Source organism: Patagioenas fasciata, chromosome 17 (genome assembly GCF_037038585.1).
Source record: "Patagioenas fasciata isolate bPatFas1 chromosome 17, bPatFas1.hap1, whole genome shotgun sequence".
NCBI classification, from domain to species: Eukaryota; Metazoa; Chordata; class Aves; order Columbiformes; family Columbidae; genus Patagioenas; species Patagioenas fasciata.
The window spans coordinates 12,226,449-12,249,669 of NC_092536.1; the positions used below are offsets into that span (position 1 = coordinate 12,226,449).

Genomic DNA, 23,221 nt, shown 5'->3' on the forward strand with positions numbered 1-23,221 from the left:
CAGAAAGCACAGCACGCGAGGACAGGAGGGAGCAAGTCAGGGTGGTTTATTTTTTTTAAAGCCAAATACAAACAGGAAAGGAATCAAATAATTTCCAGCCTCCAGCTGTCCCAGATCCAATAAAATACCTGTTTCATGTTTTTAAAAAAAGGATAAAGGAGAGATGCCCCCATCCTGCAGCCTCAGCTGTCACCCTGGGCCAGGACCTGCGGGGAGACAACTGTTCATCTTCTGTGTCTTTTCACTCAGCCCAGGTGTCCCCAGCCGAAGGAGGGGGGTAGGAAAGAGGGGTGACACCAACACAGCCAGTCCCTGCGTCCTCACGGTGGGGAAGAGCCAGAGCCAGGCTGTGACATCCCTTGGAGATGTTCAACACTAGGCAGGGCAATACCCTGCACAACCCAGAGCGAAGCTGAAGGTGGTCTGGAAGGGCCCAGAAGACCCAAATAGGTCCTTCCTCCCTTTTCCCTCTCACACTCACAGCAAAGCCCCAGAAGACGCAGCTCTCCCCTGGCTGGAGTCCGGACTCTCTGGTGCATGGGGCGCTGGAGCATCTGTTTTTCCTGTAGAGGTTGGTGACAAACTGCCATGGTTTGTCACAGAGGCCACACACCATGCCCTCGGCTCTACCGGTTGTCAGGGCACCCCCCCGTGTGTCCCCACTGGCCCTGTGTGTCACCTCCCTGCGCCCTTTCCCTCATGAACCAGACAAAAATTACTACTTGCTCCTGCCTCCTCTTCCTCCCCTCTATTTTTTTCCTTCACCCTCCAGAGAGCCATTTCAAGGCGGTGGCACCCTGGCTGTCCTGGCCACAGCACAGATGGCTGATGACACAGAAAAGATGGTGTTGCAGGAAATTCACCCCTCTGTGCCACAGGACCCAGGATGAGGAGAGCTGGGCACTGCACCAGACCAGGGGTGGCAACTCCACCTTCTCCAGAGAGTAGAACATCCCTTCTCCCAGGTGAGCTCTGTGTAGACATGCCAGGACAAACTGGGATGTATGTGCATCTTTAACATACATACATTGACGCAGACCCAGACATTACTCACGGACACAAACTTTTGGGGATCCACCGCTGGCTTCTTGGGGAGATGGTGGCTGCAAAGACACCCAGGCTGTCAGGAGGGGATGGGGGACAGAAGAGCCACCCGAGGGACCAGCACTCACCTATAGGTGACCTCCATCAACCAGCACTGTGTCCTGGCTGCGTGGGACCGTGGATGCTCAGCCCACAGGAGCAGAGGTTGCTCAAGTGGGGATACAGATGTGGGATTTTCAGTTTTCCCCGAGGGCCCTGGGGCTGAGGTCTCCACAGCTGCACACTCACACACAGCTGGGAATTCCTCCTCACAAAGACTCAACGCACAGCGTGCAAGACAAAACGCAGTAACGGGCACGCCGAACCAAACCGGAGCAGCATGGGGGAGCCTTCCACACTTCTATGTTTAGGCCATCATAATGGGCTCCTGCTGGCTGCTCTGGGACCCCCATGTTAAAGCGCACAGCACATTTTCACATGGGTTAGATCAGTGCTGTCCAGCCTCAGTTCTCAGAGGAACTTTGGGCAGGTTTCTGTTGACTCCTGTGGCTTTTTTAATGGCGCAATCCTCCTCGAGGCAGCACCTCTTGCTCAGGACTCCTACGAGCTCGGTATGCGGCAACTCTCCATGCACGTGAGAGGAGCAAGGTGTCAGCAGATCGCCCGTTTGGCAGAGAGGAGCACAAAGCCCCAGGAAACTCACTGGTATCTGTGCTGCCACAGAGCCGCCCTTGTCAAAGCTGAGGCTGGGAATGGGGAGCTCAGGTCCTGGCCCTGCAGGCCTGTTCTCAGCTACCAGCACCAACCCTGTGACTCCACAACCCCATTCCCAACCTTGCATACCAGCTGGGGATCTTTTGAGATCTGCTTTCAACCCTTACAAAGGGTTGGAGGGTTGGGGTCTACTCTAACCCTCAAAAACAAGAGATGGATATTAAGATTTTGCCTAATGATTCCCTACCCTGCTTTCAGTTGGATCCATTCTGCTTCTGCAGAAATTCTTCAGCCTCCCCCGCCTGCAAGTTCAACACCAACTTTACAGACGGTTCTCCTGGGAGTACAGCACCTCCACCGCTCCTCAGCACCAGCCACACCGGGCTCTTCTTCCTAAAGCACCCGGAGCCCTGCAGACCCACCACCACTCTGCTGGCAAAAGCTCTGGGCTTTCCGTATTTATTTCTCACGTTTAATCAGTGCTTAATATTGGAAGAGGATGGCATGCAGTTCAAGCATTCTTTTAAGAGGTGGGCTGTGTGATTTCAAATGGCGATACCTGAAGGGCTACAATAGGCTAAGAGGATCCACCTAATTCTATAGGGCACAGTTCCTAATGCTCATCTCTGGCGTAACTACAGTTTTGCAAGGGGACAGTGACAGGAGACAGTAGCTGCAGTCAGTCTGTAGATGTTGCTTCAGAAAACACAAAGATACGTATGCACAAACACTGTGTCACTCTGCAGCCCCATAATATCCGAATCCAGAGGAAAACCTTTGCTGCAGTGGCTGTCTGGGCCTTTAAGCCATGCTATAATAAAATCCATGGGCCTTGAGCTGTTAAAGCTCTTTTCTTCTGGGCAGCAGAGTCTGTGCTCCCCTAAAGTCCATTCTCTTTTGGCAAAAAGGAAGAAGGACTCAAGCTGCAGGAATTAACATCTCTCTTCTGTACATGGTTTGGCTGACTCCAGGGTTGGCCAGTTTCCAGTCATGATGCCATTATATAATATTGCATAAATACCTATAGATCGGAGACAGCAGCGAGTGGAAGCTCCTCATACATCAAAGTCATTGTGGCACTGACCTCAAGGCTTCCATGAAACAGTGCTGTGAGGTTCAAAATCGTCCTGGGAGCTCTCGCGGGGGTGCCGAAGATCCTGCCTTGGACATACACAATGAACAATCAATAAAAAAGGTGAGAATACGGAGCGGGTGTGTTTGGCAGGCGCGGAAAAGGGCTAACAGCTCATCTTCTGCTTTGGGAGAGTTTGTATCATCAGCAAGGTGGCCAACTGGGTCTCAGTGTTAGCCCTGCACCGGTTTTGTTGCCGAGGCCCGTAAGGATATTCAAATTGGAACAGTAGCTCTATGAATAATCAGACTACGGAGGTGAAGCAAAACCTTAGCAAAAATTCAGACTGGAAAAGACAACAGTGAAACATAAGAGAGTTTAAAAACTATCACCTGCATGAGATATACTTTAAAAACAAACAACAAACCCCAACCAAACAAAAACTCACAACACTGCAAGGACAAGTAACTTCCTTCTCTGGAAGAAGGGGGGTTCTTCCATATTCCACATCAGGGATCTCACTGCGTTGACCTTCTGGGCAAGACAATCACAGAATGAGTAGCATGCGCAAATCCTCCCAAAGGACAACACGCTTCCTAGCACGACTGGCCCTGCAAGATCCTTACGCTTGGCCTCAACTACCAACGCGTCCCTGTGCCTTTGGGCCTTGCAGGCAGGCAACAGAAAGATGCTATAGCACCGGTTACAAAGTTCAATGCAGTTTTCAATGCATTAAGCCGAAGGATTGTCGCTAAACTTGCGTTCCACACAAGTTTTGCAAAGAGGGTAAAGCTACACTCCAGCTGCTTCTGTGCTCATGATGCTTTTTGCACTCACTCCTTGCCTGAGCTGTAGATCATCTGAACTGTGACACGTGTCAGGTCCATGTCCTCCGGGTACCGAATTTCTAGCTCGGTATTTGCTAGGTAGTGAATGCCAGTAAACTCTGAAAAATAGCGGCCGATGTCAGGGTGAGGGATTTCCCGAGGCTCAGAGTTGTATTCCAGGTTCTCTGTGAGGAAAGGAAAGAAGTTATCACCACATGAAATGCTTGCTACAAGGCAATAAATCCTGCACCTCTCTCAAGCCTTGTTTCTGGCTCTAGAAACACCACCTGCTGATAAGATAAAAAGAATAACAAAAACAATCCAGGAAACATGTACAGAGTGTGCCAGTACAACTGCTCACAGAGCCGCATTTCTAAGTGATGCTGACCCCGTTTACTCGTCGCATGAAAAGTATTTTAAGCCTGATCGCATTGTCTGATGTTGGGTTAGAGAAGGAGGACACTGTTGGTCACAAATCTTGGTTGTACGCGCAGGGAGAAACTGCTGCTGAGCTCTGATCCCTCAAGCCCCATGAGAGATGAGTTTCCAGAAGGGACCTTCTCAAACGCTCCAAGGTGAGGGTGACTGCACGAGGTTGTCCCTGCAGAGGAGTCAAGTGTTCTCTTGCTGCTCTCCAATCACGTCAAGTCACCAGACTGGTTTTCAAGCAAAATTACCTTTTCTAAATCCAAATTTCCCAAAGCTAAGAGAGATCCCCCAAGAAGAGCACATTAATTCCTTCCCAGAGTGCCCCATTTCCTCCTTTGTACTAAAAGAGAACCTGACCAAGCACAAGAGTTAATCAGCGCAGAAGCACTGGCATTAAAACACGAAGGTGACCCAGGCTGAGGGCCCCTTTGCTCCCGCAGTATCTGTATAACGCAGCGCGAGCGGGAGGCAGCCCGGCAGCAAATCACACGCGCGGGTGCCCTGCAGCGGTCCCCAAATGATGTCATTTTTTCCAGCACAGTGCCAGACACACAGGTAGAAACCAAAGCTGCCAGCATCCCAAAGCCTGACTTATCTGCAAGGCAGGGCAGGCATAAGATGGGATGCAGAGAACATAATTCAGCTGTCAATCAAACTATTCAGTTCACTACAGAGAGCACATACAAGTCAATATAAATCCATACAGGCTCTTGGAAGCTGCTGTATATTGGTGTGCACAGCCAAAAGCACGAGAGCTTTCTGCACTTCACCGGGCTGGTGCAGTCCTACGGGCTTGCAAAGTACCTTTTTCGGATACTGCACCACTGCGGGAAAACAATTTGCACTCCAATCTGCTCTGCAGAAGCAGCGAGCTGTGTACAGAGGGAAAAACACAGCTGAAAAAGAAGCTGGCAGGGGGGAAGAGACCGAGACAAGCAAGTTTGGCACAAGGTGAGGAGCCTGAGAAATATGCTGACTACATGTTTTTGAAGCACTGATATCTGGCCTGTGCTGCCACAAAGGAAAAAAAAGAGTGGACAGGTGAATACCAAACTCACTGTATGAAATCGGTGTTTTGGCATTAGTTACAGCTCCACCTACAAATGTACAGGAAGGACTCCAAGTGCAATTAACTATAATAAGCTTGGTGTTAATTCTGAGCTGGTTAGCTAAAGCTCTGCATGCAGATTTCAGATTCTATAAGTAAAAAACTAACATCACCTCCCCAGAGTCAGTTACAGTTACAAAACTGTCCCTTCCCAAATGAGCTGAGGATGTATTTGAGAGGGAACACTCAGGAACAAGGCAGCAAGGTTTCAGCAAGCAAGGACAAACCGTTCAGTTTTCCCCAGCACTATCAAAACACTTGGATGCCAGAGAGATGATTGTGTCAACCTACAGCTTGGCTAAAATACTCTGTGCTCTGCAACCAACCAGCATTGTACTCGTTTATAAACAATTAGACAAAAGATATGAGAGATGACTCAGCCCCAGAAGTGCCGTGGCCAATTATCTGATTAGTTTTCACAGATGTGTATTCTAATACCAACCCACGGCACACACAGATTTTTAAAGACTTCAGGAAGCTAAATACTGCCTAACATGAGCCATAAGGCCGAGCTCTGATATTCACAGACCCCGCTTCTAGACTGTGCTTTTGCAAGAAAGGTTGGACCAGATGATCCTCGAAATCCCTTCCAACCTGGTATTCTCTGATTGATCTTCTTGCACTACTGAATAGAAAGTAACACTCAGGATACTAAGAAACACCTGCACTTTAAACCTACAAAGACAGGAGCGTCCCCTACTGTAAAACCACCTCTTGGTCACACGCACAGGACTAGGACATGCTGGGGAACATCCCTGAGTGAAAGAGCTGAGCTGCATTTTGTCCAGCATTTCACCTCCAGCAGCTTCTACATCTTGTCTTAGCAAAACACAGTCAGGCTGTGCAGCTGCCCTGCCAGCTGGATGGGATGTCTCCGTGTCACAAGGAGAAGAACGAATGAGGCAAAGAAACACTCTGTTTACAACAGAGTTACAGGTATATAAGTCTTTATCCCCTTTTGAACCTTACTTGAACACATCTTGTATCTTAACCTCATATCCTAACCATCAGACATGAATCTCCTTTCTTACAGTGTGTTGCATAAAGAATGGGTGATACAGATTTCGCAAATGCAAAGAGGTTTAGAAGAGACATTCACTTTTGTCCCTTTCTTATGCGAGGTGGCACTAAAAGCCACGCTACCTGTTCTCTGGGAGCTTGGCATGTGCAGTCTCTTGATGAGAGAACCGTGCTCTGGCAAACAAAGCCTGTTTGCTCCCTCACTAGATCCTATTTTGAGGCCCTGCCCAAAGCACACCTACAATTTCAAAGAACAAGAGCTTCTGACAGAACTTCAGACTTCAGAAAAAGGTGAATTACTTCTCTCAAAAGCAGCAATCACGGTTTACACCACAAAACCAATCACGTCCAAAGCACGTTTCTTGGGCAAGAAGAGACTACACCAGAGTGCTCCTTGATGTTAATTCCTATCAGGCCATGAATTCACGATCATTTTCCACCCTTATAGTTTATGTTTCATACTTAAAGTGTTAATCATTTAAGCATCCCTCCCTCCTAACGTATTTCTAAACAGATAGTAAACACAGGAGACTTCTACTCACCTTGAGCAGCATATCTGCAAGAACCATCTTCCACCAGCACGTTGTAGAAAGGCTGGTGGGGGCCATGGGTAAGGCTGTGGACGTTCATATTTCGGATCCATTCATGCCCCATCATGCAGGCGGGATCCCAGCCATAAATCACGCAGTTATAGCCGTATCTAATTAAAAAAAATTGCACACCAAAGACTGTGAAAACTCCAGGGCCAGCTCTTTTTCCTCAAGATTAATAAAGCACAAATTGGATAGGAGCCTCCTGTGAGTTGGCACAAGGAGAGGACAAGAGGGGAAAAAAAAAATCAATTCAAAAAGATTGTGTGCATATGCGTGTGTATTTTGAGGTGGAGGGAATCGACTAGGAGTGGCTGGATAGACAGACAGGAACAAACAGCTGAGGACAAAGAAACCAAACACGAGCAAGAAAGGAGAACGGGAGAGAGAGGTAGAAGGGAACAAGAAACAGAGAGGGAAACAACCATCCTACTGTGCCGTGCAATTCCTTCTGAGCCCATCGCACACACAGACGTGGTAATCCTAGTGCTGAACTCCCAGAAACAAAGCCATCGCTATTTTCAGATTGTTTATGCGATTAATCGCGAGGTATTATAACTGTCACTTCCAACACCCTTAAAATACGCTCCAGATGTCTTGTTGAGTCGGAGGAGAGGCCAGAGCAGCACAGTGCGGGCATGTCACTCTGGCAGAGTAGTGCAGACAGGAACATAAAGCCTCTGTGCAGCGCAGGAAGGGGGGATAATAATAGCACAGGGAGAGATTAATAAGCTGTCTTAGGAATCTTACAATCCCTTTTGAAGTCGACTCTGTTCCACGGTCCCTCATTAAGTGATTATTGATATTTCTTCGAGAGCTCTGGGCTGTGGAAATTTTAGCTGTGTGATATGTGATGACTCAGACAAGTCACCTCACAAACTCTCCTCTGCGAGCAAACAGCAGTGAACACACTTGCTCTCTCAAAGGACAGACAGAGCTGCTCCCGTTTTTCTATGAGGTACATGGCACAAATGCACATGTCTGGTATTTTCCATTCCAGCTACCTCCTTGCCAGACAAAACCACATCTCGTTACTGTCAGAACAAACACTTCTGCCTAACATGAGGAAGGTTCTGAAGAGCTCACCTCTTGTGTTTCATAATGAGCCCAATGGAAAAGCAGACGTCCTTGTGCTTCTCATCTGAACGGTACTTCACCTCAGGTCCCACCTCCTCTTTTCGGCGCTCAATATGCTCCAGGGTATGTTGAACCAAGTACCCGACAGCCCCATGCTGGGATGGGTCCAAAGCCTGAATATGCTGCAAGATGTCCAGAACCTTCAGCAACCAAACCAAAGAGACAGATTCAGAACAAGTCTCTACAGCAGTCCAACACTTACACATATATATTGTGTTAGTGCCCAGGCCTAGAGGTCTCCCACACGAGTTTTCCAGAGAGGACTGAGAACCTTTGCTCCAGTTACAGGCTCCCAAGGAGTTCTTCACACTTGCTCAGCCTGTAGAAACTGCAACTGGTCCTTTTCCATTTGTAAAGCTCCCTACTTCCAAGGAAGGGCAGTGTTGAGCAAAGTAACTCCCTAAAACTAAGTCATACAAGTTAATTGCGTCACATCTTGCTGTACTGACAGGACCCTTTCAAGGTGTATGAAATGCTAAGAGAAAACTGTTGCCCGTCTCCCAGAATGCTGCTGTGAAGTGACTCCAGTTGATCTCTGCTGTACTCGAGAACAAATATTTTAGTTTAAAAGATCTCCTCAGCACATCTGTAGGAGCCTGGCAGAGGAAAAATGGAGCAGCATAGAAGGAAACGCAAATAACCTCTCTGATGTTATACAATGAAATACTGAATGAGACAGAGAGCCTGCTCATCTCAGGATGACTAAAGCTTGGGAAAAGACAGATGCATCTGTTCCAACATCAAATACCCCAAGTGCTGCCTAAATGTGAAACACCTTAGCACCTAGGAAAAGGATTTTCGCCTTGATCACACATGCTGGGAGTTTTGGTCAACCCTAAGTTCAGAGCAGCAGAGGAACGGAAACATCAGGCATGAGCACCAGCCAAAAGGTGAAGAAAATAAATTCAGAAAAAAAACAGGTGAGTAATGAGGTATGAGAAGAAGAAACACAGCTCAGGCTTCTCGGTCACCTTAATTCACTGACAGGCACCTTAAGAAGGACGTGAAAATCCCCAAAAATCCCACAGAAAGGGGGACAGTGACCGCAGCTTCTTGGCAATTTAATTTATTGTTATTTGCAGACATTTAGGACAAATTCCGGGTAGCCTTGCTTGACTTTTAAGATTTTGTACCACTTTCCGTAAATCTGTCAGCCCTCTATTAAAACCAGTATCCCCTGTTCTGTCAGACACAGCGTTCTCCCTGACTTAGCTACAAACCCACCCGACACTCTGGAACGACTGGGTGCATTATGAGGATGCAATACTGAGAAGGCCAAATTTGCCCATTTTCAGGGCACCTGGAATGTAAAACTCAGCCATGCAGCTGTATTATTTGTCTGAGGGGCAGAAAAATGCAAGAATGTAAAACCTCAGTGCTTTACAAACACATCACTGAGTGCCAGAAATGGGAAGGAAGATCTCGCAGCGTTTCACTGAGCTATCCCCTATTTACATATAGTTGCCACTTCAGCTCAGCAAGTCCCCCCTGTATACAATTCCTTAGCTTGTGTTTTTTTTTCCTGTGGCAACCCTAAAATTTGCTGCCATAAGAAAGGAAAGGCAAGTTTATGTTCTTCAAAAGGAAGGCAGCTTGTAAGTCTTGGCACCTTCTTTCCCATTTTCCCAAGACTCAAGTCGCTACACTAAAGGTGACATTAAAAAAGAATCCCAAGGACAGGAATGTTATGTTGCTTTTTCACATGAGCCACTGCTTGTGTGGCTGAGGTTTTCTGAGAACAGTTTTGATATTATTTATAAAAGATAACTTCCTGCAAGTTTTCTGATAAGGTAATTGCTCCTTTTACGCAAGTCCAGGAGGAGTTTTACCACCACTACCACAATCTAGGCGTAAACCAAAGAAAATGCCCTTAGAACTTACAGAACTTGCAACCACAGTATCGGTTGCAAGACAAGCTGTCAGACTTGGGCAGTAAATCATAAATAATGACTCAGACTCTAGGTTGCTCACAAGTCTCCCCCAGGGCAAGCAAGAATCGTCCTCTTTTTCCTGCTTTGTATAGTACAAATTGATTCTCTGAAACATGATAACCTGTTTAATTGTGTTTATTACAGAAGCAACTTGTGGCAGACTGTAATGCAAGCTGACGTAGTCCAAAAAAAACCCCAACAAAAAAATCAATAGACTTGTGTTAATACCATTTAGCCTAACAGAAAACATACGGCCGAGTGGCGAGGTACCTTTTCTGGCCAGATTCCCAGGTGGAAGTATAACCTGGCCTGGAGCATCAGATGCTGCACATTGTCCGGATACATGGCCAGGTACAGATCCAACGAGTCTCTCAAGAGTTGGTAAGACTGATCAGTGCTTTCCCTGCCAGGAAAAAGCAGCACAATTTTAAGGCTAGTTCCTCAACCCCTATCCCTGGTACTCTGATTTACAGGGATAGTCACAAGAAATGACACTACACGCGTGCTCATTCAATCAGAGTGACTCCGGCAATGACTGTCACTTGTCACATCCAACAGTCTGCTCAGGAGGAAAAACAGGACACAAGAGACCGTTGGACTCTCCCCTCCCGCTTCACTGGTATTCTACTTGGTCAAATAATCCTACACAGAGAATTCACTCTCCAAACCATTTTCTTTTGAAATCTGCTTTTGTTCCCCTAGCTTAATTCCACCTAAAGCAATCCCTTCACTCTGGGATTTCTTTTTATGGCTACTTGGGAAAGTGATTATCAGGGGTATTAGAAAATAAAACCAGATTTTCTACAAACCAACAGTAACTATGAAACTGCCAGTGGGTTGTGTTTACCAGATCATAAAAGGCCTCAGCTCTTAAGGGAACAGTGGGCACTCCCTATCAGCTTTTCACAGAGAAATAAACTCTCTGTCCATTTGCTTGTGGGGAACTAGTTTTACTAGATATTCTTGTTTCCACACAATACTGCTGCAGGTGATGAAAAGCAATTAAATGCAACATGACATCCAGAATTTTCATGATCCCCTGGGGCGACTGACACCTTTTTAAAGCGCTCACTCAGTATCAGACACACAGACACTCTCCCTACAAGCCAGATGATCCTCAACTCACCGCTTGCCAAGGTTTAAGAGATTTCCCACCATCCGCTGCAAGACCTCTTTGGAAGTCACCACTCCGTAGAACTCTTCTGTCACATGGTGGCCAATTAGGTACTCGCACTCCTTCACCGTCAGCTGCTTCCCCTTCCCAAAGGCATCGATGTAGGTGTAGTCAAAAATATCTGTGCTTCTAATGAATCAACACAGAAACAAAATTGTGAACAACACAAAACCTAAATTCTGACGATGGGTCTCATGGTAAAGCATAATTACCTATTTTTGTTCTTCCCTCAGTGCTTTCAAGCTTGTTTTTAAAAGCAGTGTCATTCACACTTCAGCTCCCTCCCAAAAAGAGATCACCTGCCACCTTCTCTCTCCTCCTAGCTGCTCCTTCAGGTAAAAATATGTTTTTTCCTTCAGATACTTTCAGGTTTGCTGCATCTACCGCTAGATTATGACACTGCATCAGAAAGTGTAACAGAGCCCACGCACACAACATCTGAAGCCTAGTGTCAAAATAGGTGCATGCAAACAAAACCACCACCTTCAATCGGACTGCTGATGTCATTCACAAAATAGATTTCTGTAAACTGATCATGACCTGGTCAAAGAAGTATCCTGCACTGACTCAGAGAATTAAATGAATGCATGGAACAACAGCAATGGTCTCTAGCTACCGTTCTGTAAGAAAGGTCATATGAAATCAGCACCTTTTACCTTATTTTCAGTTTTCCATTATTTTCTTCAATAAGATAAACATTACCTCATGTTTGCTATTATTTCACACTCAAAATCTGTTCTCATTCATCATCAGGAGAGCTGAGTTTTGGGAAAACTTCTTCAGAGGTCTGATCTTGTCTTCCATATAGGTTATAATTACATGGAAAGTAATTAAACGTTCTGGTATACATGTGGAGCTGTAAACGCTTTCTGGCTTCTATTACTGTGGACACAACCTCAAAATTCAGGAGATCACTTACCCTTCTTTCCCTTGACACCATCGCAGTAGAAAATGGCTTGGGAAGTTGACAGGTTCAAGTTTGACTCCCAGCTGCCTGGCAATTGTTAAATAAAGCACAGACAAACTGATGGGAATTCCCGTCCTGCGGATCAAAACCTGGGGGATAAGAATGTGATAAAAACACATGGGATATTAAGAAAAACATGAACCTCTAAGGTTCAAATTCACAAATGAAAAATACTGTGTGCTAATGTGCTGCCCTCCAGCAAGACCTGGACAGGTTGGAGAACTGTGTGGGGAAAAATTTAATGAAATATAACAAGGTCAAGTGTAGAGTCTCGTATCTGGGCAGGAACAACCCCAGGTTCCAGTATAAGCTGCGGAACGACCTATTAGAGAGCAGCGTAGGGGAAAGGGACCTGGGGGTCCTGGGGACAGCAGGGTGACCATGAGCCAGCACTGGGCCCTTGTGGCCAGGAAGGCCAATGGTACCTGGGGTGGATTAGAAGGGGGTGGTGGTCAGTAGGTCAGAGAGGTTCTCCTGCCCCTCTGCTCTGCCCTGGGGAGACCACACCTGGAATATTGTGTCCAGTTGTGGCCCCTCAGTTCCAGAAGGACAGGGAACTGCTGGAGAGAGTCCAGCGCAGCCACCAAGATGCTGAAGGGAGTGGAGCATCTCCCGTGTGAGGAAAGGCTGAGGGAGCTGGGGCTCTGGAGCTGGAGAAGAGGAGACTGAGGGGGGACTCATTCCTGGGGATCAATATGGAAAGGGGGAGTGCCAGGAGGATGGAGCCAGGCTCTTCTTGGTGACAACCAGTGGTAGGACAAGGGTCCATGGGTTCAAACAGGAACACAGGAGGTTCCACGTAAATATGAGAAGAAACTTCTTCTCAGTGAGGGTGGCAGAGCCTGGCCCAGGCTGCCCAGGGAGGTTGTGGAGTCTCCTTCTCTGCAGACATTCAAACCCGCCTGGACACCTTCCTGTGGAACCTCAGCTGGGTGTTCCTGCTCCATGGGGGGATTGCACTGGGTGAGCTTTCCAGGTCCCTTCCAACCGCTGACATTCTGTGACTCTGTGATACACCAACTTGAGAGAATATGCACTAAATGATGACATCATATCAACTTACAGCAAGTTGTTCTTCAGAGATAAGTATTTGTCTGACTACATTTGAGCCAATAAACACTACAAATAGGACAAAAAAATCTACAAATAGAATGTCTCAAGCCTGGCAGCCTGCCCTTTTTCCCCTGACATACACATACCTGGTGAATGTAAGAATTCAGGGAGTTATAGTAATCCAGTTCATTCCCTTTGTATTTTAACTGCTCATACAGGACACAATTCATAGCATCAAGCACCTGCCGCTGAAGCTCCACTTCTGGAATCAGGACCTCTCCTAAAAACACATGCAAAGAAACACAGACTGAGAAAACAAGTGTTCTTAACATTTGTGCAATTAATCTTTTAGCAAAATTCTTCATGTGGGCTAAGAACACAAGAGATCCATCTCAACTCATATTCAGCATTGCCTCACTTCCTTCTGCAGTTGGAAGACTTGATCCCCTGTCTCACAGCTCTGCTACACACATTGAGACTCAACTTCAGAGACAAACGGGAACAAAAACAAGAAGAATTCCCCTCCCAGTCCTTTTTGTTGAAACAGCATCAGACAGACAGGCAGTCCTGGGCTATGGAGTGCCTGTGACTGAACAAATGGCTATTTCCTGACTGATGCTCTAAGCAAATGTCAGAATATGCTTGCCAGGGGATAAAGAACAACAGCTCTTTAAGCCACAATAATTCAACAGCTGTTTCACCTTGTCTGCCTGTATTGAGACTTGCAGAAATGCTCTGCAGTAAAACCTGTATTTCTGTACAGTACCTGCCTTGGAAGCCAAGCTGGGGTGCCTTGGATTTTTCGTCCGCAGGACTTTGCGCACTTTATCTGTGATATCATCCACCTGTGCCTGGACGCTTTTTAAGCAGATGTCTGACAGCGGGTTACAGTACTGGTCAATTAAAACAGCACCTGGAAAAAACAAACTATATAAGAAACAGAACTTCAGTTTTTTTTTTTTTTCCTTTGCTTAGTTTTATCTGTTCTAAATTCCAGGCATACAGCAAGCAATTGCAACAGAACACAAGAGCTTTCTTTTTTAAACTTATCACATAAAATGCAAAGAATAAGCTGACACGATAAATACCAATTAAATCCAGTATTCACCTCCCCACCATCTTGAAAAGATTTGTACATTGAGCAGGTATTCTGCTAAACCAGGCTTAACCGTCCAGCTCTCCAGTCCCACTGCATCCCCTGACATGCTCTCAACTTACAATAATTGTTATTCAGAGCCTGAAACAATCTCCACTTCTGATTTCCTCCTGCCATATCCCCCATAGCTATCATTCTTGCTCATCATTCTTGCTCATCATTCCATCTACCACTACATTCATCTTTCTCTTCCACGCCTGCTCTCCATCTTCATGTCAAACACCCGCTATAATAGAACAGATTTTCATTTTTCTTCTGCCCAAGCCTCTTCTGTCAAACTTTTGCAGCAAAAAAAATAGCCCTTTCTCAGGACCTTCTCCTTCGCATTTCATCACCATCGCTCTTTCCAAAGCCCGCCTATTGTTCAACCTTTGGAATCAACTGTATCCACTTGCAGGAACTGTGCCTGGATCCTACCTATTCCAGTTTCCTACGCTGCTTTGTTAGCCCACCTGTGACAGGCCTGATCAAGGATTTCAGCAGGACTCCAAGTCATGTCTTCTTTCCCCAGTGCTCTCCATGCTGAGCAGGTGAAGTTTCCCAGACTACCTGTTGGTGCTCCCACGGTACCTCCGTGGCAGACAAATGCATTTATTTGTGACCCACATGATTAAGTCACACAATTAACTGTCTCAGTTGTTTCCAGTTAAAGCCACTTTTGACTTCTTCTTGCCTTAACACAGTCCCTTCTTCAAAGTCTATTGCCACTAACAAGAACCAGTTTTGGTGCTAGAGACTCCTTTGTGTGACATTTTTGAGGTATATACCAAGAGTAAGGGACTCTTCTACATACACCGGCAGCTTCTGATCCACTCAGAAGAACATCTTCTCCATCAGAAGCTTGAAGAAAAGAACAACCCCCCAGACTGAGGACACAAATTGCAGAAAAGCCTTTGCTTTCTTCATATCAGGTGCCTTCCCATCACGACACTGGACATTTCTCTGTTGCTTTTCAGCTCACCTGTCCGTGTGCAATTATTCAAGCATACAGCACTGAGAATCTAATGGAATCTTGACATTCTGATGCAACACTGTGCAACTACAGCAAGATTTGAAGGATTTCAGGCACATCAAAAATCCAAACTTAATTCTGTGTTGCCCAAGTGCTAAGTGAAATACAAGCCAGGAAGGCTCTTTCCAAATAAAACAATGACGGAAAACTGTCATTAAGTGTTTTACATGGGACTTCTGTCAAAGACTTACCCTCCAAAAACGACTGCCGATCAGTCGGGCGTTGAAGATATTCCTTCAGGTTTTTTAATATATTCTGTTGCCGTAAGAAGTATAGAATTTTCTTTGCATAGTACTTCCAGGTGAGACCTTTCCTGCACATTGAAACACAAAGAGCTGTATTGCCCTGAGCAAGCACTTTGAGGGTGAACATTTGATTTAACTTTTCCAGTGAATACAGGTTTACAATTCAGATTGTTGCTTTTTTAACAAGTTTAACAACACCACTATCACTGATGAGTCAACCAAAAAGGTCAATGTTAAGAGGAAACTCATAAAAAAAACCTGCAATATAGGATGCTTGCAAAACATTGCTCCTATCATTTCAAATTTTTATCCTATCACAAATATATAATTTTGAGAAGATATAGTATCACGGTAAACAACACAGGTCGTAATTAAAGTAGCTCAGGAATATCTGGTTAAAATCCCATGCCTCATTCTTAAAACATTAGCCTCTGTTTGACTGGTTCCCTCTGAAAATCAAACTATCCCCCCACCATTAAAAAGAAATTGATGAGGACACAAATATAGGTCCAATAGTATTCAAAAGAATAAAAAATATCCCCATAGGAAAAACACCTCTGCTGCTCTGAACAGGCAGGAACAGATCAACAGTTGGTCTGTAGATCATACAGCCCAAAACCTCACAGCTTTTATAGCAAAGCCCCTTCTCTTTCTAAATTAACAAGTGAAGGAGAGTGGCCCAGAAGCAATAGAGCTGGTTATTATCCAGGTAAGTTTGAAAAGGTCACCTGAATATGAGAGACCAAGGTTCTTCAGAAAAAAACCTTTTTCCCTGCTTACACTTCTTCTCCTCCAGACTGCAGGTAAAAATCAGCCTTCTCCATCCTGCTGGCCAGGAGAACAAGCAAACCTCATCACATTTATCCTCTTCCAATAAACTGGGATACTGCTTTATCGGGATACCTTCCAGGGAAATGATTTAGCCTAATGCTCCTGCGCAGTAATGACGACAGCTTCATCAGGGTGTACTTAGCATCAATTCTACTTTATCGGGAGGCATTTGGCTGGTGCAAAGGCTCAAAAGCTTTTCATCCAGTTGTCAAAGGGGAGATGTTCAGTCCCAGTTCAAATAAAGAAAATAATAAAATGGATGTGAAAAAAGCAAAAATGAGATGATTGCCATTACAGTTATGGTTTGTTTTTCAAGCTCTACTAACAGTCCCTTTAATCAAGGCTATTAGACCCCATTAAGAGCAATCTATCGCTGCTTCATAGCACAGCAAAATCAGCATGGTTTAATATGCTACCAGCAGAAAAACCTTCAATTAAAGCAGTGACTTATTCATCTTGCCCAGGGTTCACTGTAGTGATGGGAATACCTAGGCAGGTGCAAACCAGAAGTTTTATTTACCTGCTTGGCATTTCACCTGTCTGAACTACTTACAGAACTGCAAATTTTGCAGTTCTGAATTAAACACAGCTGCTTATTTGTGGACAAAAATTATACCAACCTATAGAGCTAAGAAAAGCAATAAGAAGAGGGGGGAAAGGAAAAAAAAAAGGTTGTAATTTCATGATACGTGCACTCAAGGTGACAATCCTCAGGGACTATTCCTGCTTTCCTCCAGTGCTGTGGCCTCATCCAGCAAATCAGTTCAGCAAACTGATCCAGATTTAAATAAAAAAGGAACAGGAGGATGGGAACTTCTTAAACCAAAACTACAACAGAGAAGGGGGCATGTGGTACATGTCCCAAGTGACGGCATGAAGTAGCAAGGAAACAAGTAACAAACCACAACACAAAGCCAGGTGACCTTCTTCTTGCAGAACACAGCAATACTTCTCAGCCTTGGTCAGCCTGGGGATGTTGTTTTACAAGTGACAGAAGGACAGAAGCTGAAGGCAGGCGTTCACCACAGTACCATTCTCCTTTAATTGGTGAAAGGGGAAAAACCCCTTCCCCTATCTTTCTTACCTTCCTTCCATGTTAAGGATACACATCAGCTCATCCTCAAAAAAATGACTTGGGCACCCGAGAGTCTCAATGTCACTGAATCCATCACAGGGGACCTGTCAAACCAGACAATGAATTATGCAGAGACCAACAGATTCTTCCCAAAAAAACATAATCATGGAGTATCATAAAAAGTCTCAAAACCAATTTTGTCTCTACTCCATGGATTTACTGCAATTTGAGCTAAACACAACAGCATCCAGGACTCCTCCAGTGGGTATATGGACCAGTCCAAGTGTATCAGATCTTACGCAGGCTGGGCCCATGCTGACAGTAATTTTAGGGTGGAATCAACTGTGGTTGACCAAACCTCTACATACGCTCCTCGGTGTAGCAAACTGCTCCTGAGGAAATAAATGAAGGACCAGAGGCCTTCATTTCAGCCTGAAACTTACACTTAAAGACCTCACCTGATGAAGCAATAATGACAAGTGCTAACCAACAGTTACCAGTGTATTGCTAGAACAGTACTTTTTGAAACAACTTGGTTTGAACTGCAAGAAATACTCCCGCTTTCAAGCTTGTCGGTATAGGACATGGGCTAACAGAGGAAAAAATCAATTCCCTTTATACCGTATCTTAGTGGACATTCCACAGAATCTAGTGGAATTAGATTGAAAATCTCTTCCCCTCAGTTCTAAGCAGGGAATCAAGCTGCAGTTTCCAGCCCCACAGGAGATGATCCTCATTCACAGAATCACAGAATGTCAGGGATTGGAAGGGACCTGTAAAGCTCATCCAGTGCAATCCCCCCATGGAGCAGGAACACCCAGCTGAGGTTCCACAGGAAGGTGTCCAGGCGGGTTTGAATGTCTGCAGAGAAGGAGACTCCACAACCTCCCTGGGCAGCCTGGGCCAGGCTCTGACACCCTCACCAGGAACAAGTTTCTTCTCATATTTAAGTGGAACCTTCTGTGTTCCAGTTTGCACCCATTGCCCCTTGTCCTACCACTGGTTGTCACCCAGAAGAGCCTGGCTCCATCCTCCTGACACTGCCCCTTTCCATATTGATCCCCAGGAATGAGTCCCCCCTCAGTCTCCTCTTCTCCAGCTCCAGAGCCCCAGCTCCCTCAGCCTTTCCTCACACGGGAGATGCTCCACTCCCTTCAGCATCTTGGTGGCTGCGCTGGACTCTCTCCAGCAGTTCCCTGTCCTTCTGGAACTGAGGGGCCCAGAACTGGTGTTGCTGACTGGTCTCTCAGTCTTTGCACATGTGATTAAAACAGTAGGAAACCAGGAGCCTCTGCCCCCAGTTATTAATGCCCTGACACACATTTCTTCATGGTCAAATGTCCAACTGCTGTAGCTACAGCTGAACAATTCAAAAAGAACAGTTTAGAGAGATGCAGCTCCAAACACCCTACTGGCCCCATAGCCTTTTTCTCCAGGGATGCAAACCCAGGTGCCAGCCCTTGGTTAAAATCAGGTAAGGGTTCAACACAGGTCTCCTGTGTTTTAGCGGAATTCTCTACTGGACCACAACATATTCATAAATGACCCACAGAGGGGTAGCCCTTTAGTGGCTCTTGTGTGAACTTTTTAGACCAGTCAGTTACAGGTAGCATTTATTCCTATTATTTCACAGGATTTCAAGCTGACCCAAATTGTACAGCTAGCCAAAACCCACAGCCACCAACTAAGCAAACAGACAACGAAATAACTGTTGATCCTCAAACACGTTAGACAAGATTTTCACCTTATTCACACTGAATGCAAAAGCATCTTGATGTCATGGCTGTGCAAAGAACTTCAATAATATACTTTACAATTCACTGAACCTACTGCGCCTTGGTCCTGTTTTCAAATGACTTCTGCCAACTCGCAGAACGTATCCTTGCACAAGGTCTGCAGTGAGATAAATCCATATGTGTAAACAAGCCACCCGTCCCTCAGAAGTTCCCAGAGCCAGGTCTGAACACGCAGCAACGAACAAAGAGCTTTTAAAGCTGCAGCAGCAACAGCTGAATGTTGCGTGCAGTTTGCACCTTTGGATTTTGAACTGTCTCTCTCCCTTTTTGGCTGGTGCTCTAGCATTTCCACACAAAGTGAGGAAACAGGAATTTTCTGAATGGATAGCTGAAAAGATGTGAAGAAAGAGGAAAAACAAACTAAGAAAAAATACTAAACAAGTAGTTGGGCTGTTTTACATACATAGAGATGACTTACATGTTCTGAAAAGAACCTTTTGGAGAATGATGCTACAATTCTCTGGGCTTCTAGACCAGCGTTGTGCCGTGCTTTGTACTCTTCAAGCCAGCTGACACCGTCTGTGTGGCTGTAATACTTCAGCAGTGACGGCCACCTATACAAGACACCAGTGAAAAGGTCCATCAGAATTTCTAATGTATATTGTAACCATGTGAATCGAGACATTGCCAGGACACAGTTCAACTTTAAATGTAGTTGTATAAACTAATACAATAACTGATTTAAGCAACAAAGCATACATCCAACAGATTTCACCTGTGTATTTATTGTTATTCAGCAGTAAGCTCCCCTGAAGTCTTCCAACAGGAAACCTTCAAAGGCTTAAAGGTATTTCAATATCTAAATATCCTAAACACTTTTGAGATTTCCTCTAGAGCTTGATAAGAGGAGTAGAGGTATCACATTAGTAGAAGAGATGCAAAGTTTAATAATAAAAAAGCTTGCCATTCTGAAGATATATCACATTTAAGCTAACCTGTCATCTAACAGACTGAGAATTCACTGCCCTGTCTTCTTCCTACTGCCTTGTGGGTCTAATTAAAAGGATGCACAAAACGGATCTCCCTCTATTGTCCTCACTGGTGGCAACATCTGCTGGGGGAAAACAGAATTCTGAAGTGAAACTGTGACAACTAAATGCTTTTGCAGATCATTTTTAATGCAAGAAATAATTATTTAAAAAAGCCCTCAAGCCTTTATTGTAAAAGAAAGCTGTACCTGCTTTATTGAGTCTAAAAATCCAAAAGCTAAAACACGCTCTACAGTTTACCAGGAAGCGTTTCAAGTGAAAACCTGAAAATATTATTTTGGGGACTATTAGCAGCAGCACCTTTTCCATTAAAGTGGGCACGTGGTGCCACAACACAGCCCTGTGCAATAAAATCTGAGCCAGCGCAGCAATACCCACAACGGTTCTGAAGACACCAAGATCACTCGTGTCTGAAACACGAAGAAGAATCAGCACAGATAGAAATATTTTGGACAGCATGGAAAAGCAAGCAGAGAGAAAAGCCTCTTGTAATTTACAGAGGGGTCCATTTCACATTTTGCAATTCTGTTAATTATTACTGTTTTTTACAAAGGATTTTCCTTCAAGTACGTGGATTGCCTTAGGTTCTTTTCAGGTTATAAATATTTTATACATACATATATGTACTTTTATATATCTTTATAAACAGAGAGAACATCAAATGCTTAAATCACTAGCTCTGTATAAAAATTGTTACCAATTGACCAAAATGCAGAGTTATGTCCACTCACACACAGACGATACTTCGCTACCAGTTAATAATAAAACTCCACTGCAATTGCAGTTACAAAATAATGTCAAAGGCTAACCAAGTAACTTCACATTACATAACAACCGCTCTCCTGATAGATCCCTGGCCGCTCATCTACTGCTGAAACGCAGCCACATCATACTAACAATTACAATCATTTATTTTAGGATGAGAAAGAATAATTTCCTGGGTTGAAATTATACGGAAAATTTTAGGGCGATGAAGCGCAATTACTCACAACGAAATCCAGCCAGGATGACAAGGTCAATGTGCAAACTCCTGCCAAAGGTTCTATTATCAAAGACGGAGAGGACGGCAGCGTATGGTAATCACCTACCACACTCCATTTCAGCTGTTGGATCTCAACTGTTTTTAAACTTTCAGGTCCACTTCAGAAATTAAGAGCCACTGAATCGGTGAAAGGATCTGGCCGGCCATCCCGAGCCATAATTCAGTGAACTGGGGAGGCTGCAATTGTCCCGCAGCCTTTTTCAACCGTGAAAAGAGAATCATTCTCTCAGCTGAGCTATGCTAAATTTTAGAAGCCAACTGGTGATTAGAGAAAGCAATATTGCTACTTTTTCTGTGCCAAAACAGACAAAACGAGGTAGCAAATGAGTGTGTGCTATTCCAGACAGGTTGGCAGCCCCAGTAAAGAGGTGGCATTTATAGAACTGCTGAAACCAGCGTAGCATAAGCGATACAACACTCACACTGTATTTCCAACTAAAGTATTAACAAGTTCCCCGTTTATAACACAGCTCTGCCCTCACCAGATACCCTGTGACAGCCTTTCAGGGAAACTAAACCCACAAGCAGCAAAAATCCATCCAAAGGATTTTGGTTGCTGTGGAAATAACTCTCCCAAAGCACCACAAATAAACACTGCTGCAGAGAATTAGTCCTGAAACAGGACAAGTCTCGGCGGTTACTTTGGAACCTGCCAGCTATAGCTGCCTACCGGGCAGGTCAATCCACAACTCCACTGTGCGTGTGGCTCTATGTCTGCAACATGGACACCAGGTTGGATCTGGGGTGAACCACAGGCCCAGCTGTGGAAGGGGCTGAAAAGATTGATTTTCCCTAAGCAACAAGGCTCAGCCCATGGAATTCAGGAGGGGAAGCAGCCCAGCCACAGTCCCTGCGGGGAAGGACACCCGCATCTTCTCACCCCTTAAACAAAAAGCAAAAAGCCACAGGGTTCATCCAGCTCGTGGTTCAGATTGGATATCTGGAAACACTTCTTCCCCAAAGGGCTGTGGGGCATTGGAACAGGCTGCCCAGGGCAGTGCTGGAGTCACCATCCCTGGAGGGTTGGACAGACGGACATGAGGTTCTCAGGACATGGGTAGTGCCAGGGGTGAGGGAATGGTTGGACTCGATGATCTTGAGGGGCTTTTCCAACCAAATGATTCTATGAGTGGTTCAGCATGCAACTTGCGAAGCCGAGAAGACAAACATGGGGTGTGTGGGGGGCACTTCAGCACCCCAGGCCCTGCCAGGCCTCTGCACCCAGGGCACTGTCCCCGGTGCCCCTGAACCCCCCGGGCAGGCCCAGCCTGGGCCGACTGGGCCCGCGGGGCGCTGAGGAGACCCCGGGCACCCCTCGCCTGCCTTCCCCGAGCCGCGTCCAGCCAGCGCAGCCCCCGGCGGGCCGGGCCGGGCCGTGCTGCCCACCTGAGGCGGAAGCGCTCCCGCCACACCTTCCCGCGGGGCTGGCACGCCTCCCGCAGCCGGCGGCAGGTGCACGACACCCGCCCGATGTCGGCGGCTCCCAGTACGTCGCAGCAGAGGATCAGCTCCAGCAGCTCGCCCGGCAGGTCCGTCAGGCCCATCCCGTCGGGCTCGGGCCCCCCCGGTGCCGCCGCCGCCGGGTCCGGGCTCTCCGCCGCCGCCATCTTGGCTGTTTACCTGCCCGGGGAGGGGTTAGGGAGCGTCTGCCGCTTCCGGCGCAGAGCGAAGGGGCAGGAACGGCCCGGGGAGCGTCTGCCAAGTGCCGCCGCGCCGCAAAGCGCAGAACGGAGCGAAGCGGCGCTTTCCTCCATGTAGGCGCTAGGGAGCGTCTGACAAGTGTCGCGGCGCAGAGCGGAGCGCAGCGCCACTCCGGGTCATAGCAGCGGCGGGGCCTAGGGAGCGTCTGCAAAGTTCCCATCCGCCGAGGGGCGGTGTGAGCCCCAGGGGCGGTGCGGGGACCCTTAGTGTCTCCAGACGGCGTCTGCTCCCCCGGCCCCGATAGAGCTGGGTGGTAGCGCCACGTCCATGTCAGCAGTAGCACCTGAGGTATCACTGCCTGTGTGCTG

General features: G+C 46.2%; 1 protein-coding gene across 1 annotated transcript; it reads right to left on the reverse strand.

The window, feature by feature from the left end:
- Positions 1-31: 31 nt before the first annotated feature.
- On the reverse strand, positions 32-22,844 carry FBXO21 (F-box protein 21). Its single transcript, XM_065851584.2, has 12 exons — positions 22,599-22,844; positions 19,600-19,735; positions 17,395-17,489; positions 15,426-15,547; positions 13,833-13,979; positions 13,213-13,346; positions 11,966-12,102; positions 10,999-11,175; positions 10,143-10,275; positions 7,891-8,081; positions 6,757-6,914; positions 32-3,842 (listed from the first exon to the last, which is right to left on the reverse strand). Exons 1-12 carry the CDS (start codon positions 22,817-22,819, stop codon positions 3,664-3,666), a joined length of 1,830 nt encoding a protein of 609 aa, XP_065707656.1. The 5' UTR covers positions 22,820-22,844; the 3' UTR covers positions 32-3,663.
- Between the last annotated feature and the right edge of the window lie 377 nt (positions 22,845-23,221).